General features: G+C 41.1%; 1 protein-coding gene across 1 annotated transcript in view; it reads left to right on the top strand.

Moving 5' to 3' along the window:
- Nucleotides 1-18,708, top strand: part of RFX6 (regulatory factor X6) — a 68,869-nt gene that overhangs the window by 12,013 nt on the left and 38,148 nt on the right. The window contains exons 4-6 of the mRNA XM_018563838.1: nt 9,068-9,129; nt 13,635-13,712; nt 15,647-15,674. Of these exons, the coding sequence (XP_018419340.1) occupies nt 9,068-9,129; nt 13,635-13,712; nt 15,647-15,674 (168 nt within the window). The remainder of the gene's footprint in view (nt 1-9,067; nt 9,130-13,634; nt 13,713-15,646; nt 15,675-18,708) is intronic.

Below are 18,708 nucleotides of genomic sequence, written 5' to 3'. Positions count from 1 at the left end.
TTGTTCAGTCCAACGCCCTTCTGATGAAGCCCCGCTGTGGTAGGGGGTGAAACGCGTCATAGGCGTTCAGTGAAGGTTTTCCTTGTGTGGCTGCCTCGGCTGAGGCCCGCTTATGTGTGTTTTTGCCTGGAACATCTATCAGGAAGCAATTGGAGTCTAGTACTTTAGCAAGAACTTGCTTGCCTAAAGTCTCCTGTGGAGAAGGGAAGAGAAAGGGAAGAGAAAGGGAAGAGAAAAGGAGACTTTATTTTTTAGTGAAGGCTTATATTCATTACAAACAGAAAAGTCGAGATAGTGCTATCTCCTGAAACCTGCATAGTTACTACCAAGCTTGCGTTACATGCTTGACGGCAATGTCTCTCAAAGATCTCTAGTTTTTCTCAAACCAAAGGAACAAGGACATCCAGTCACTTTGCATTGTTTTCCAAGATAACATTTGTTTTCCTTTGTCCTGATTTATCGCGGGTTTCTTTTCTTCTTCAATCATCTTGAAAAAATACAAATTAAAACCTACGGAACGAATACGGGAATTCAGTTAAGGCAACGATCTACAACAACTAGCGTAATAAGCCGAGATACAGCTACATCTTCTGAATCTCCTGTTTATCTTCCACCGGATGTCGTTACAACAACGGGAACATCATTTTTCCTCTTCAAAATTGTCTCCCTACATAAGGACACACTCCACCGTGAGTTGAATTCTATTTTTACATCTGGATATTGACCTATTTTTGTTCCTTTTGTTTTCCTTTTTTCATACATATGTATGCCGATTTTGAAAAAACAGAGCTCTGTCGTCTTCTCGCCCTTTTTTACAAACACGGGCCACTCTCCCCATCTATGCGGAGACTCCTAAAATAAATCAAAAAATATACATATATGTTTACTCCTGACATCAGGTTTTATTTTCTCCACCCGAGAACAGAAGGCATTCACACAGTGTGTCTCTATACTGTTTTTCTATAACACTTACCAGTGCGCTTTACATTTCCTAAACCGATAAATACATTCAAACTACTGTTACATAGATGGCAAAAGTGACAGACAGGGGCGGGGAGAAGCCGGGGAAGAGGCAGAGCGTGAGGGGGGCCAAGTCGCTGCACCATCCCTCCTTGGGGAATACTAAACCTTTTTCTAATTATTTAGTAGCTACCCTAAATTGCTGCTATATGCCCTTGAAGAGAAGGTGGAAAAGGCCACATTAGGAATCCATAGAAATGGCTGGTATCTGTGCCTGAGGGAGAGGATGAGGCAATGGAAAAGGATGATTTAGCAAGCCCCCAAAAGTGTCTGCTGCGCACCTCAAAGGAGGAGAAAAAGGCCACATTAGGAGTCCATAAAAACTCCTGATATGTGTGCCTTGGAAGAGGAGGAGTAAAAGGGCACATTAGCAAGCAGTATCTGTATGTGCCATTTACCACAGGCAGGGTGAAAAAAAACAGCTCCTGATAGTTTTTCCACACCACTTCTTTAATATGCAGGAACAAAGTAAGTTAGATGTGGGGCAGGATGGGCAGCCTCTTTTACAGGGTGGCGTATAATCATAAGACTGTCTTATTTTGTTAAAGAAGAACTCTGGACAGAAATGGTATTAGCCCTTACAGTGGGTAACTGCAAGGGTTATCTTCCCATTTTTGTCTAGGATAAAAAAAGTTATACTCACCTGATCATCCGAGTCAGCCAGCTCTTAGACCGGTCCCTGGAGTGTCTCTCTCCCTCCTTTGCAACAGTCTAGGAATCCTTGAGTCATCACGTCCAATATAGTGTATGGGACATGAGGATGTCGAGGGACATACCATTACCGCTGCGGAAGAGGAGAGAGGCTGGATGGAGTGCTGCTGGCTCTAAAGATCAGGTGAATATAACTTTATTTTTTAACCTTAGACAAAAACTAGCAGTTAACCCTTGCAGTGTGGGGGTAGCAAGGTTAATAAAATGTTTGCCTGTAGTTCTTCTTTAAGGGTGTATCCAGGTTGATTTGCTGTCCCTGCCTGTCTTTGCCTAACCAGGGCAGAGACAGCCTTACATGAAAAAAACCTTAAAAGAAACCTAAATTTGGGGAAGGGTGGGCAGCTTATGGACATAGGATTGCTGGCTTTGGCTCCCTTCGGTTCAAATGTAAACAAAAGAAAAAAAAACGGTGTAGGGTCCCCCTCCCTAACCATACCAAACCCTTTAGGTCTGGTAGGAAGGTTAGAAGAAATCCCAAGTTAAAAAGTAAAAAATAAAGAGTGTGGGGTTACCCCCAAAAGTCATACTAGGCCCTTTAGGTCTGGTAGAGATTTTAAGGGGGAACCCCAACCCCCAAAAATGGGGGGGAAGTGGGGTCGCCTCTAAAATTCCCAACCAGACCCTTAATCTGAGCACAGGCCTGGCATGGCGGGAAAGGGGGGAGGGTGAGCGAGCAGGCCCCCCCTCCCTGCACCATACCAGGCCACATGCCCTTGGTATTGGGAGGGTGCATTTCCAGGGGTCCCCCTGAAAAAGCACCATGTCCATATGCTGATGAGGGACAAGGGCCTCTTGTGCCACAACCATGACCCAGTGGTTGTGAGGATCTGCGGGCAGGGGGGCTCATTTGCATTGGGGTAACCCCTTTAATAAAGGTGCTGCCCCCCCTTGTGAATGAGTAAGGGGTACTTTTACTCCTACTTATTCACTAAAGGGTTAAAGTAAAAAGTAAATAAAGAGCCCACACATTAAGAAAAAATCCTTCAATTACAAAAGCAAAACAAAACAAAAGTTTTTGACCAGTCCTTTAAAAAAAAAAAAAAATCCCCAAAATTGATCCACAGACGTAATCCAAGGGTCAATCACGATGTCCAGTGTTGCCCATGACGCCGCCGACTCGTTGAAATAAAAGAAACCCCGCCGCCTTCTAACTTGTCCGCATCTGATGAACCTCCACCACAGAATGATACCGGTACAATGTCAACAACTAGGAGAAGCTAGCGGTTACACCGACCATTGTTCTCATTCTGCCAGGGACCTGTTTGACAGCTGCCGCACAATGTCAACAAATAGATGGAGCCAGCGGTGATGTCAGACTTTCATTCTGTGGCAGCAGTTTGTTGGGTCTGGACTGGTCAGGTGGGCGGCAGTTTTTTTTAAAAAATTTGACTTGCCGTCGTCCTCGTGGGCAACATTGGACATCGTGATTGACCCTTGAATTTCGTCGGTGGATCAATTTTTTGGATTTTTCTATTATTAAACGACTTGTCAAAAACTTTTTATTTTGAATTGAAGGATTTTTTTCAGAATTGAAGGATTTTTTCTTAAAGTGTGGTCTGGTGGCCGGGATGTGAAGGAGACAGGACTCGTGTGAGTGAGCTCCGCTGAGCTTACCTCGATCCATGCGACTAATCCATCCTGTTGGGGGACTTTCCTGCTGCTCGGACCGCTGGGGGGAACAATGCTGGAACTCCGCAGGAGTATGCCCTCGAGATCGGGCAACGAAATCCTCCACGCCCGGGAACAAGCGCCGCAGCCGCAGACGGAACACGTGACCCTCGCCGGCCATCTTGCCTGAATCTCCCTCTGCACGTCTTCAGGTGGTGAGTGAGACGTCCGCGCTCATGGATGGGGAATTGCTGGTGGCTCAGGAGGGGCTGGCCCCATCGCCCCCACGGGAGTCTGGGCACCAGCCAGAAATACAGACTGCTGCTATCCTGACAGCGATAGAGGCTAGTAGAGTGGCACTCACTAACAAAATAGACCATATTGCGGTCGAATGTACACTCATCCGCAGTGACCTGGATAAATTTAGGGGGCGCTTGTCTGAGGCTGAACATAGAGTATCGGGCCTAGAGGACACGGTGGGGGAGCATACCACCTCCATTACTGAACTGCAACGCATGGTGCACACATTGTCTGCGAGAGCAGAAGATGCTGAAAACAGGATGCGCAGAAATAACATCTGGATAGGAAGGTTGTTGTAACTGTTTTGTAAGATGTGCCCTTGAGTGTTGGAACTCAGGCGATGTATGTTGTACTGTTGTACCTTAACTGTGAAAACCAAATAAAAACAATTTATTTAAAAAAAAAGTGTGGTCTCTTTATTTACTTTTTACTTTAACCCTTTTAGTGAATGAGTAGGGGTACCAGTACCCCTTACTCATTCAAAAGGGGGGGCAGCCTCTGGGCTCATATGCGTTCGGCTCAGCTGCCTTCGGCTGCTGTACGGGCTATTGTGAATAGCCCATACAGCAGCCCTTCGGTTCTGCTGAACCGAAGGGCTCCGGTGGCCAAAGTGAGTTGAAGAATTAGCTGAAGCAACGGCTATATCCTTCGGTTCTTTACTGAATAACCTCCTTAGTTTTGGCTGCTGTCTGTCCTTCCCTCGTAAGATTTTCCCTCTCTATTTGCAGCTGCCTGCCACTTTGCGTAGCTAATATGCAAATGTATACTTTTATTAAAACAATTAAAAAAGGATAAACATGGAAAAATCTTATAATATTATGACATACAGCTTCGATCCAACTTTCTGATGGCACCCCAATGCACCTACTGGGCATCATTAGTTGCATGCACTACATTTCACTGCATTGCAACGCACAGTATTGCTGTACCACACGTTACACTGCAACACACTGTGGCCGAGAGCTGCATTGGGGTGCCATTAAAACGAATGGCAATGCACCAAATGCATGGCAACACATGCTAGGTGTGCTGTGTGCTAGCGTGCATTGATCGCACGGTATCACATGATTAACACAACGCTATTGCGTGAATGGTCTCTTAACATCACCCTTTGAAATGGGTGATAGAGATGATTGTTTGCGGTTAAAGTGGTTCTGAATTCAAAAGGTTAAGATATGCTATGTTACACGGAGCATATAGACTTGGTAATTGTGCCTAAGTAGTATATTTAGTATTTTTTTCTCAAATGATATCATGTTGTGTTAGAACCAGGTACATGATTTTGTGTATGGAGGCTGGCCATAGTGGACAGTTCTGTCCTCAGTGCAGCTCAGTAACACCCATGCTGTCTGCTGATGGACCTAATAGGGGAACTTGTTTCTCGGAGTTCCCCACCTGGTCTGCCACTGACGGCAGTGGGCAATTTCCATAGATGCTAGCACAAGGAAGGTGGAACTAGTTTTCCATCAAGTTCACTTAAATTGCGATTCAGTGGATGGCAGTGGACAGATTCCATAGTCATGTTTGGGTAATGCTGTCAGCCAGCATTCCCAGCCTCTTTGTTTACATTCAGCTGCGTGAAATATCTCAGCAGGCAGCTGAATGGGGCAGGGGATGAGTAAATGCTTGTGCCAGAACACTAGTGCTCACTGTGTCCACTAGGATACTAGTGACCATTGGTGTCCCAGCAACCAACCAGCCCTGAGCAGAAAGCTGACACATTCATGACAGCTTCCAAGCATAAACATCTCCTGGTTTTTACTACACAGAGGCCCTACTGTGTAGTAAAGAGCAGGGCATGTTTACATGCCTACCTCTGTTTGCCAACTTATATTTGGTCTTAATTAACTCCAGTTACATTATCTATGAACTGCCGATTATCCTTTTTGAATTTGTTGCAGCCATGGCAACACAATATGAAAGTGGTCCAAAAAGGAACTACAACCCCAATTCCACAAAAGGCTGTGTAAAATCTACATAAAAACAGAATGCAATGATGTGCAAATCTCATTAAGCCATATTTTTTTCACACTAGAAAATAGAAATCATATCAAATGTTTAAATTGAGAAGATGTACCATTTTAAGAAAAAATAGGGTCATTTTGAAATTGATTGCAGCAACACGGCCTCAAAAAAGTTGGGACAGGGCCATGTTTACCACGGTGTAGCAGCCCCTCTTCTTTTCTTTAGCAGTCAATTCAAGAGCTGCCTTTTTTGTAAACCATCACTGCAGCCTTTGAAAAAGAAAACAATAACAGTCTACGCCAAAAAACTTGTGCTAGATGCCCTGCAAGTTGAAAAGAACTTTGAAGAGAGTTCAAGAAGGCGTGCAACCGTTATGAGGTAAACGGTTTCATGCCTTGTCTCTTTCTTTTTGCTGTCTGTTCAAGTGTTCCCTTACTGTCCTGACAGTATACAATGTCTTCCAGACACATGCCTGAAGCCTATATTCTTAATATATTGGGAATGATTAGTGATACAGGGATGATGGAGTTTGCGGAATGTGGAATTGTGGTTTTGAAGTGTTTTTGTGCACTCGTTTTGAACTTTTTGACATTTTATTGAACTTTTTGACAGTACAGTGGGGTACTGTGAAAAAAGCACACAACTTGTACTATTAAACATTTTTGCCACTGGCTAATTTGTACTAAGTTGAGCGCTTTAGCTTTTTTTTAAGAGTAAACTTTCCTATAGCTTTTAGATCTGTTGTGGCTGCTACTTCCACTGGTGAATTCAGGCCTATTACCTAAAAAGCCTTTTTTCAAGTTGTAATGTACAAGTTAAAAAAATCTATTACACATAGCGGGATTATGGTGTCACTGATGGAGTGGAAATCCTACTGTTTCATAATACTATATACAGCTTAAAGGCATCTCCCATGCCTGAAATTTAAATAATTGGTGTTTTTTCACGTCACCCTTTAAGTTTTATTAAAAGCATTCTCTTCCTGCAGTATGGTATTGTAACATTTTTTTCTGCTTCGTTAAATGTCTTTCCATGGCAGTTCACAACTCCCCATGTGTTTTTTTTTACAATAGCTTGCCCATAAGTCTTGAAAATGGGCAGAATTTAGCATTAGGATTCACCCCCAATAAACTTCGGATTTTGCGTTATATTTTGTTTTTTGGGATTCGGGTCCGAAAGTATCTTCTGATGGTCCATAATCACTTTCAGAGTCCATTAATGTGCTGTTCAGAGCATTTGGATAGTTTCCATTTTCCCCCTATAACTAGCATAGTGTAGCATGCATCAGTAGCTTAAATATGAACATTGGTGGTTGTGGATTGCCTGATCATTACAGTCAATGCTTCTGATTTCAAGAATTACTTACAATTTCTGAGCAGCTTCTAAACTCCAAGATACTGTACTAATAAGAAGTGTGTAAGGCAGTAAGGGACATTTGCTATTAAAGGAGGGACCAGACTTTTCTCTGCCATGAAGCAAAGTAAAAGCTCAAGGTACTGCACATGCACTGTTGCCACTTCCAGGCAAGGCTTGTCTCCTACTAGCTTTCTACATGAGAATTTCCCTCTTTCTTATACAGAGGGAGACACCTACATGATTGTGCCATTTGTACGCTGTCTCTAGTTTTGTATATGAACAATTTGACTTGTTGTAGATCAAAAATACACTATTTGATAGTGATGTTACCCTATAACTTTCACAACCATCTATCATTTATCATGTGTTTTGCTAACTGATGTTGAATAAAGTGTTTACTTGGATTGTGTAAACTTATCTGTACATTGTTGGCCTCCCTCAAGTTATCTGTTAGATTATAGACTAGTCATTCCTAAACTGAAAATCAGCCAGGTTAACAGTACTTTATAATTTGAGGACTACGGAAGAAAATATATTTAAACATTTTAATCTCCATGTATAACCACTTGCAAGTTTACTTTAGATTGTGAAACCTTAGAAATATTGATGGTGGTGAAGCCAAAGGAAAGGCCTTTGAAACAACTGTCCAGACATGGAAAATCAGTATTAGGAAACTAATATGTAATATGGGCTGTGTGGGGAAAACAAATCACTATTCATTAAATTAGTATTATGGTATTGTTTTACCAATTGAGGAAAATCTTCTTTATCTGAGAAAACTGCTTTACACAAAAACCTTTCTTTGCAATGACAAATAAAAATAAACCTCTAAATCTAGCATGTTAACAGGTTATGTATTAGTTTCTAAAGCCACCATGATTACTAAGATGAAGATTATCTGATCTCCTGAAACAAACATTTAGAATAATGTGTTGTCTATGCAAATCCCTCTTAATTTTGCTAGAAATTAGCATGAAGAAAGGGGGCCATACATGTGGCAATTTGCAGTTGATGGCACAGTCGAATACATTACGGGCCCATCCACACCTATCAGTAATGCTCACATTTGTTTTTAATGGTACTGCAACACACTAAAACAATGCATGTGCTTTACCGTAGACCGTTAAAGTGCACCTGTCAATTAGTAAACGTAATAATATAAAGTAAATGGGTAAGGAACGCTGCCCAGTTGAGGAGGATACATTAAAAAATGACATTTAACCCTGTTTTTAAGGCTATCCATACAGGGTTAGATTTTTTCCTTTTAGCCCCTCTAAATGTAGTTCTATAATTAAGTTCCAGTAGGGGGTGAAACGTGTTGGTGAGAGGTGCTGTGTTTTTTTATTGTTCCATTGCTAGAACAATAAATGTTATTTTAGCTTCTGGAAACAGGGATGTGCAGCTGCATTACATTGCACTGACCTGTGAGGTAGTAACAGGTCCCAAAGAATACAAGCACCCACGACTGGTATGTTCACAGCAGCATGATCTTAGCATGGCACCAAAGATTACAGTGAGTATAAAAAATACCTGTTGATCTTCTGGGGTGTATGAGACCTGTAATGCTTACATCCAGAGCGAGCAGGAAGTATAGTGGGAGCTGTAATAATCCCGGCAAGAAAATTAACTGATTTACAGAATATAGAAGTATGTCTACTTGATGGCAATTGGTTTTTGAGGAACAGGAATGTTTGTCTGCTATACAGCGTTTACGTTAATTGTGCCCAGAGCTGGGCTTTAAGCTTTAGAGTACTGTACTATGACTGAAAGAGAAGAATAAAAGACTGTTAGAAGTAGCAGTTAACAGGGGAAGGAAAGTTAGAAAGATTAAGCTATGAAAAGAAAAGTGAGAGAAGTGTGCAGGGGAAAAAGAGAAGACCTTACTGAATAAAGTGAGAAAGAATTGGCTTTGGATTTTGGGATGCAACTGTTATCTTGATATTTGAACATTAGCACTGCTGCAATACAACTATACAGCAAAGTCTTTATTGCATAACTGCACTGTTTACTGGAGAACTGTTTGAAATAGAGCAGTACTGTACCTTTCATTTAGAACATAACATTTTATTATTTATTATTAGTCTAATGTATGTATATATGTTTTTAGACGATTCGACAGAAGTTTCCTCTTCTGACCACAAGAAGACTGGGCACCAGAGGACATTCAAAGTAAGACCGGTATTTTATGACTTAGTAAACTGTACTAGTGATTATGAATATCCCCCAGTAAACAAACATAATTCGACCTGTCAACAATGGCCAACCATAAAATGCAAGGATTTATTTTAGTGAACATAGGCTACTGCTTGTAGGGTCATTAAGATACTTAGATTTACTAAGGCTTTCAGTGGTGAGTGCAAACTCTAATATTCATGCACAAGAAGATTATGGTGTCTGATCAATATCTGCTGGGATTTTGAAGAGCAGGGAGGGATGCTCATTTTATGTTTTATTTTTCTGCTGTGGGCCCATACAATAGAGATGTTCTGTTTGGATGACAAACTGGTTAAATGTTGGCCTTTGGGTTGGTTTTTGTGATGCATGGCTAGCTTTAGTGAAGACTTGAAGGAGAACTATGAGGCGAGTGAAAATCACTCAGCCTTATAGTTCTAGCCGACCTGTGACAATGCAACTGTCACAGGTCGGCTCTATAGATCGGGAAGTGAGCGAACACATACCGTCACTCGCTCACTTCTCGACCTATCCCTGCAGAGAGCCGTGACTGTCGCTCACGACTCCCTGCAGGGATTCCCCCTCTCCCCTGCCAGGGATTCCCCCCCTCCCCTGTCCGATCCTTCGGCGTTGACTGGTGGAACGAACGGGGGAGGGGGCGGGTACAGCTGGCTCTGCCTCTAGATAGGCAGAGCCAGCTGTCAATCACGCAGCTGGGTGGATCTCAACAGTAATGTCGAGGTCTGTCCCGGCTGCGGAGTCTCAGTATACCGCGAGCTGTAGCTCGCGGTATACTGAGTTTTGGGTGACGGGAGGACGCTAGTTTGTGTCCTCCCGTTACCTTTAGGAGAACTATGGGGAAAAGCCCTAATCCCATAGTTCTCCTTTAAGCTAGCCATGCACCAGTAGAATTTTGTTTTGAAAAAACTTTTTTCAGATTGTTTGCTCAACTTTGATGAGGTCAAATCAACGATTGATTTAGACTGCAGTGACAAAAAAATTGAAGAAGCAGGAAGGGAGATTTTTTTCCTGCAAACAAAATTCTGATTTTCATTCAGGAAACACCATTTATTCCAAATCAAATGTTAAAATCAAACAACATTTTGAATGACATTCGTCAAGTGTCTGATGGCATTATCGAATGTTCTGATGAGATTTTTCACATGAATGTTGTATACAAAAATTGACCAGTGTATGGTCGGCTTTAGGATGCACTGGGAATATTTGGAACAAGGAGAGATAGGTCTCTCATCTTCCATCATAAACAATGAGATGAGATCTAGCTACTGTGTTTATGTAAATTATTTTTAGCTCTTTAAAGATAAAGTGCAAATAGCAGAACCTTATTTAGGAGATGTGATTGAACATGCTGAAAAAATGACATGACAGCTGGCCTTGTGATAACATGTTATTGCAGGCTCGAGATAGCTTCCTTATATCAATCTGCTTATCAGCCATTGTTTGTGGCAGTGCATGATAAAGACAGCTCTTGTGGGTGCACACACAAAAAGTGAACATATGCTGCAGGAAATGTATAGTATCTTTCAAATAAAGAAGCCATAAATGCTGAAAATTAAATATCAGCCTTCTTTTAAAACTAACAATTGAGTAAATTGAAGCGATATGCAGTAAGAGCAATGTGAAACGTTTGTAGAAAGGGTAAGCAAACAATGTTTATACCATATACTTTACGTTAAATGGATTCAAGTGTATTAAGTTAATAGGGTTTAAAATGGATGACCTATTTTAACCTTTCACTAAACATTGGTGCCTGTGCTATCATTTTTTAAAAGTGTTTTTCCACTTCTGCAGCCAAATTGGGATATTATCTACTTTATATTTATTACATGTTCCCGTTCACATAGCATACATTTAAAAAAAAATATAATAAAATAACAGCTTACCCTTTATTAGATGCTCTTCCTGCTAATTCCAGGACTGAAAAATCCTGCTTAGTTCTCACTGTGCTGGCAGATTTCATTATCACTTGTAAACTAGAGGGGCAGGACTGTCTGTCCTAACTAAGGGTTAAAGATCTGAGGACAATGTATGTTACTTAGGGGGAGCTCAGCCTGCCCTAAGTGTTTCTATTAGGACAATCAGAGTTTCCTGTTACTGAAATTGAGAGAGGAGCATGCAAAGGTCTGGAACTCAAACACATCTAAAAGATAAGAAATATATTTGACAATTATTTTTTAGATATAATGTGTGAATAGGGACACATAACAAACATATAGTGGGGGGTTTTTCAATTTTGGATGCAAAAGTGGAAATACTCTGTAAAGACTCTAGGAAATGCATTTGAATTCAATTATAAAGACATTGGGGTCCAAGCATCTTAAAGTCAAATTATAAAAAAAAGCAGGAATGGAAAAATAGGATAGTAGATGTTCAAAGGTCACGGCTAGATTTACCTTTAGAGTCTAAGTATCATTGTGTAAATAGGTTTATGAGATTACTAAGAAAAAATGCATTATTAATAATGTATAGGGAGGATCCCTTGTTTACCTCTGCTGCCTGTTCATACAAGCCTAGTGTCTTAGACGGGGCTTAGACCCAGTGCAGGTCAGCAATCACAGTGTGGACAGGTTAGCCACTTGGTCCGAGTCCGGACTGCAGTCCGTCCATATAGTGACCGCTGCCCTAGGATTACCTCTTTAAACGCTATTTTAGTTTACTGATATTTTTCTAGTTAAGAAAAGAGTATCATTGTGTAAATAGGTTTATGAGATTACTAAGAAAAAATGCATTATTAATAATGTATAGGGAGGATCCCTTGTTTACCTCTGCTGCCTGTTGATACAAGCCTAGTATCTAAACAAGGGATCCTCCCTATACATTATTAATAATGCATTTTTTCTTAGTAATCTCATAAACCTATTTACACAATGATACTCTTTTCTTAACTAGAAAAATATCAGTAAACTAAAATAGCGTTTAAAGAGGTAATCCTAGGGCAGCGGTCACTATATGGACGGACTGCAGTCCGGACTCGGACCAAGTGGCTAACCTGTCCACACTGTGATTGCAGACCTGCACTGGGTTTTGGCTGGCTGACAGTAAATAAACTGGCACCAGATGCCGGTGCATCCACTGCCAGCCATAACCCAGTACAGGCCCACCACTGCTTCAATCATTGGTTGCTAGGACTGCTGGCTTCCTAGCAACCAATGATGTCAGGCAGGCAGGGCCAGCTTGTCAACTACAAGTGATCTGGTTCGCTGTCCCCCAACATGGTTTTCAGATCCCCTGCTCTTCTGGGGGGCCACAACACACAGTGTCAGGGTGGAGAGCGGGAATAGACTGGGGAACATCTGTTCCCTGATCTGCTCTGTGATCACTGAAGCATGAAGCACTGCTTACAGTGTTTCCTGCATCAGAAGCTGAAGTGCTGGGTAAACAGAAGATGAAGCACATTCCTGTGCTTCATCATCGGTGCTCTGTCCAGCCCAGGTTAGGTAACACATCAGCGTGGAGGCTTTCCTAGCTATGCTGATTGTAACCTAACCTAAGGCAGAGCTCTTGGAAGCCTCTGACTTCTGTCAAAGCGCTTGAACTCTATGGACGGTTTGGACCAATCGCAAAGCACCATTGGTTCAAGCCGTCCAATCAAAATACTGCAGTGGAGGCATCTACAGTATCTTAGATGCCTCTCACTGACAGCAGTGAGTGACAGGAAGGCTCTTCCCTTCCCTCCTCCCACATACCACACAACGGAGCGGTCTCTCCTCCCACACACTTTCAGGGGACCACTCTGTGTGCAGGCTTTTTGTAAAAACTGTGTCACTGTGATGACTTCTGCAACAGTAAATCTAACTACATGTCCATTAAAACATCCTGATTTATTGCCCAGGGTTTTCTTGGCCCTGTCTAAATCGCTGTGTTTTAATTTGGAACAGTGACAGAACTACCAGGGTTGCAGTGGTTGCAGCTGTGACAGGGCCCTAGTGTTCCGCTACTTGGGGGCCCAAACAGGAGGAAGAGGGCCCTGATAACCAGCAATGTTGTTAGTTACAGGGGCCCTCTTCTTCCAGGGATGCACCCAGGACATGCACCTTTATTATTGGGGCTCACAACTGCTGGGATTCTGCATTGCTGTATAATGTATTGCTGGGATTTGTAGTCTTCTATACAGTGGTGGAACTACCAGGGTTGCAGTGGTCACAGCTGCCACCAGCAGATGAACACATAGCTCGGTGACTGGGCCTGCAGCGTCGACAAGCCGGGGGGTGCCTCACCTGCCACTGACCTCACCGCAAGTCCCTGGTGTGCACAGTGTGCGGACATGCACACCTGTCTAAATGAGTACTTAGGATTATGTTCAGGATTAGAGTTCAGAATTTTGTTGAAAGTTTGCACATTTGATTAAAATTGTTTATTTTAGAAATGACAATTTGTCCAGTGGTAAAAAAGTATAATTTTCATATTTGTGGTCAAAGTAACTTCATATTCCATCCATGATTTATTTCTGCTATCATAAAAATTTGCTTTTCTTTGTACAGATATCATTACTACGGCATTGGCATAAAGGAAAGCAGTGCGTATTATCATTCAGTGTACTCTGGAAAAGGGCTGACAAGGTAGAAATGTTTGTAAAACAGATCAGTATTATTACTGATACTAAGAACAATACATTATCATCCTTCTCATCATCATGTTCATCTTCTATATTATTGTATTTTTAAAGCTGTTTGTTAAAGATTCATTACAGACAAAATAAAAAAAAAAGCATGCAGGAAACACAGCACCAGCTTAGTATTTTTTCATTCAGGCAATGCTGTAGTGCCCTATTACACCCAAGTCACTTTAGTTGGTGGTCTGGGTTGGTGGTCTGATATGCTTGTAATGCAGAATAGGAGTTTGAAAATACATCCACTACAGGCTCCTCGCTGTCTCACACACGTAAATGTAAATATCAGTACTAAGAATATTCTTACAGCAACCAGTCAGTTTTAGAGCTGAATTGGAAATCCTGGATATGACCAGGGATATAGGGGAACAGAAAGAGGAAGGTACATAGCACAAACTTCAGGAAGTATGCCACTAGTGACACGGAGGGGTACTTGCTGGAATCTGGCTATAGTGAGTTAAAGAGAACTCAGATTAAGATAAACTAAAGTTTGTGACTTTTGCACAACTACAGTGTTTTCCAGACAGCATTAGAGGCTTAAAAATTGCTTTCACTTCTACTCCCTGCTTGGAATCTTTCTTTCCTATTTACACTATAGGAATTCACAGAAAAACTTCAACGTAAGGTGTTAAAGAGATATGCTTGGGTTTTTTTTGTTGTCTTTTTAGGTAAACACTACAGTTGGTTACAACAGTTACTTTTTGTTTCTCTACTGTGTACAGTCTATTATCTATCTATCTATCTATCTATCTATCTATCTATCTATTTATCTATCTATCTACCGTGTTTCCCGAAAGTAAGACACTGTCTTATATTTTTTTTGGCTAAAAAAAAACCACACTAGGTCTTATTTTCAGGGTAGGTCTTATTTTTAAAAAAAAAATTTTTATGTAAATAAATCCACATGTATTCATGTAGAAAAGTTTACATGTATTCATGTACAAAAATATGGTGATCAGGGGGCAATGGCAATCAGGGGTGCCGTACCTTTCCAAGAGCAATTTGCTAACCAATCACTGGCCAGAATGAGCGAAGCGCACTTTCACTATCGATTCCTCACAGGCAGAGTGCATTTGGTATCACTCCGCCTACAGTCTATTATCTATCTATCTATCTATCTATCTATCTATCTATCTATCTATCTATCTATCTATCTATCTATCTATCTATCTATCTATTTATCTATCTATCTACCGTGTTTCCCGAAAGTAAGACACTGTCTTATATTTTTTTTGGCTAAAAAAAAACCACACTAGGTCTTATTTTCAGGGTAGGTCTTATTTTTAAAAAAAAAATTTTTATGTAAATAAATCCACATGTATTCATGTAGAAAAGTTTACATGTATTCATGTACAAAAATATGGTGATCAGGGGGCAATGGCAATCAGGGGTGCCGTACCTTTCCAAGAGCAATTTGCTAACCAATCACTGGCCAGAATGAGCGAAGCGCACTTTCACTATCGATTCCTCACAGGCAGAGTGCATTTGGTATCACTCCGCCTGTGGGGTTTTAGAGGAGGCATCGGCTTATCTGCTCACTCCAGTGCCGCCTCGCTTCCTCTAGCGCTGGCTTTGTTGGCACCGCTGATTCTCTCCCCCCGCTCTTCAAGTTCCCACTTATGCCACCACCGGCCCTGGGAATGATCACAACTAGGTCTTATTTTCAGGGTAGGTCTTATATTTTAGCAATTCCCAAAAATCGTACTAGGTCTTATTTTCGGGGTAGGTCTTATTTTTGGGGAAACATCTATCTATCTATCTATCTATCTATCTATCTATCTATCTATCTATCTATCTATCTATCTATCTATTTATCTATCATAATCTCATTTTATGCTGTATGTCTGTCTCACTGTCTAATGTTTCATATTTATTTTCCAAAAGGTTTTCTGGCAGCAAATTGAAGAGTGAGGTATGTAAGTTTGGCTTGCTTTCTTTGGAACCAACACAAATCTTTTATCACTTTTTTGTTTAATCTGTAAACTGTAAAAGGTCTGCCTGAAAACTGACTGGTGGATGCGAATAGACTGCCCCATGTGACAGGGCCTTAAGTGCAGTTATGGAGATGCCCTCACAAACCAATCCTATTCTTCTAATCCGACACCAACCATTACTATCCTCCTGAAACTTCACCATCCACTAATTTTCACCCCTGACAAAAAAACCAAAATGCAGCAGCATATGGAATCCACTTCTCTATAATAGTCAAACCATTCTGGTTTTTTTTTTATTTAGTATAGTTTATTTTATTTTTTAATTATATATATTAAGCCAAGGCATAAATTAGCAGAATTAGCACATTTCAGAAAAAAAAACTCTATATGTGAAAATAGAGCTGTTATATACATACAGGTAAAGGATGTACATTTTTGCCTACTTTCTAGTAATTTTATTACATTGTGCAGTGTGTACAATCATTAGTGCTCACACAATAAAGAGTGCAGTAGAAAATGGTAAGCAAGCAGAGGGAAGAGTGTGAGAAGAATTGTGACTATTGCATGGAGATTGTTTAGCTCCTTATAAAGTTACATATTTACATAGTTGATGAGGTAGAATAAAGACTCAAGTCCATCAGGTTCAACCCATGTAGTTGTGCGTGTGTGTGTTTGAGTTATTAAGATTACCTGTATGTTTTGCTATCTGAGAAAAACATCGAGATTGGTCTTGAATTATTTCATACGCTCAGCTGAGACCACTGTCTGTGGAAGGGAGTTCCACAATTTTACAGCTGTCACAGTAAAGAATCTCCTCTAAGATTAAACCTTTTCTCTTCCAGTTTCAGGTGGTAGCCTCTTGTGTTCTTGAGTGAACTAACAGTAAACAGTTTATCACTGATTATCCCATCACCATTAAACAATTTGTACATTAATATCATGTCCCCTCTCAGTCTCCTCAAGAGTAAACAAGTTTATTGCATGCAGTCTTTCCTCATAGTTTAGGTCCTCTAACTTCTTTATTAGCTTTGTCATCCTTTTCTGGACTCTCTCCAGCTCAAGAACATCTTTTCTGTGGATCGGTGACCAAAACTGAACTGCATACTCGAGATGAGGCCAGACCAGTGTTTTGTACAGGGACAGAATTATAGATTTGTCTTTCCCTTTTTTATGCATAATAGTACCCTGCTTGCTTTATTTGCTGCAGTCTGGCATTACATGCTGTTACTAAGGCTCTTGTCCACTAGGACACCCAAATTTTTTCCACCTCTGATTCCCCCAGTAGGATGCCCAGTAATGAGTAGATTGCATGTGTATTTTTAACTCCAAAATGTATAACTATACACTTCTCAATATTAAACCTCATCTGCTATGCTGAAGCCCACCCCCCTATTTTATCCAGGTCCTCATGTAATATTGTTTTATCTTCTATTGAGTTTATTATCCCACAAATTTTGGTATCATTAGCAAAAACTGAAATATTGTTATTAGAAAATTAGCCATTTATTGATACTCCTTGGACATGTTCACTTTGCCAGTTCTCTATCCAAGTACACACCATTTCATCAATGCCCGAAGATTGAAGCTTGTAAATGAAACATTTATGGGGTACTAGATCAAATGCTTTTGCAAAATCAAGATACACTACATCCACTGGCTTCATGTGTATAAAACACATAATTTGAAACAAAGTGTTCATAAATTCATTAAAAGCAGGCAGCTCTCTCTCAAAAAAAAAAGTGTTGTCTTAGTTTTTCTTTGTGCGTCACTCTGCACACTCTTGTAATTTCTTGTGTGTACTTTTTGCTGAAGTGCACATAAAAAGCCAGTGCTCTGTTAAATAAGCCTCTAACCTCCGTGTTCAGACCCTTGGGTCTCAAAGCTCTTCTTGTAGGGTAAAACTCCTTCCTCACACTGTTTGTAGCTGTGATCTTCCTTCCTTCAGATGAGACTAATCCTGATCTTAACGGTTTTCTACTCTACCGACAGCCCAAAAAAGATCTCTCAAAGACAGAAGTGGAAATCATAGCGCACCACGTATGCATGAAATGATTTTATTTAAAAAAAATACACTCATATAAAATGAATAAAATCGCGTATCAGAATCTCATTCCTGGATGTTAGATCTGTCCTCCTCTTTTCCTCCAGGCGTTCTAACGTCACTGACTGAGCTTCTACGCATTACGTCTAATTGACTTCATCAGGGAGCTTCTACGCCTTACGTCTAATTGACTTCATCAGGGAGCTTCCTGATGAAGTCAATTAGACATAACGCGTAGAAGCTCAGTTATATATATATGTGTTTTCTTTTCTCTCCCAATATTATTGTTCACTATAATATTTGGTTTTTGCACATATTATTTGTTTACTTGTTGGGTGATAGCGCTGCTTCACATATTTGAATGATATTAATACAGGCTCATGCAGCCAATTTAAGTGAGCAGATGTAAGGAGTAACGCCCAGTTTTTCTTAGATTAATCGAGTGCAAAAGCCCCTGTAGATAGCTATGAGCATGAGTGAAAAACACTCACCTCATAGTTCTCCTTTAAAGCCAATATAGGGCACATGTGTGAAATTATAATTTGTAGGACCAGGGCTACAGTGTGCATATGCAACCATAGCTCATGCCCCCATTAAAGAAGGAACTCCAGGATTTTTTTAATTAACCCTTGCAGTGAGGCTACCCGGCAGGGTTAAGTGCTTGTTTGTGTCTAGGTGCTTAAACAAAATTATGGTCACCCAAAGCTCCGAGCCGGCCAGCTGTCACTGGGGTCCCTCCAGCCTGTCTCCCCCTCCCTGCAGCATTGGAATCTTCTTCAGCATCCTCACATCCAGGGCTCAAAATTTCTCGCCCCCTCGCAAGTGGCGAGTGAAAATTGCGTGGGGGCGAGTGGACTTCCGCCGCTTCGGCAGCGCCGATCGCTGTCTGTTTCCTCCACCCGCTTCTTGGAGCAGCACCGCAGCCTCCGACGGCCGGGCCGCTTCTCCCTCGGCCCTGGCCACGCCTCCTC

The sequence above is a fragment of the Nanorana parkeri genome, unplaced genomic scaffold (assembly GCF_000935625.1).
Source record: "Nanorana parkeri isolate BGI_ZX_2015 unplaced genomic scaffold, ASM93562v1 scaffold22, whole genome shotgun sequence".
NCBI classification, from domain to species: Eukaryota; Metazoa; Chordata; class Amphibia; order Anura; family Dicroglossidae; genus Nanorana; species Nanorana parkeri.
Note: the sequence above shows the minus strand (reverse complement) of the source record. Positions and strands in the feature narration are given on the sequence as shown.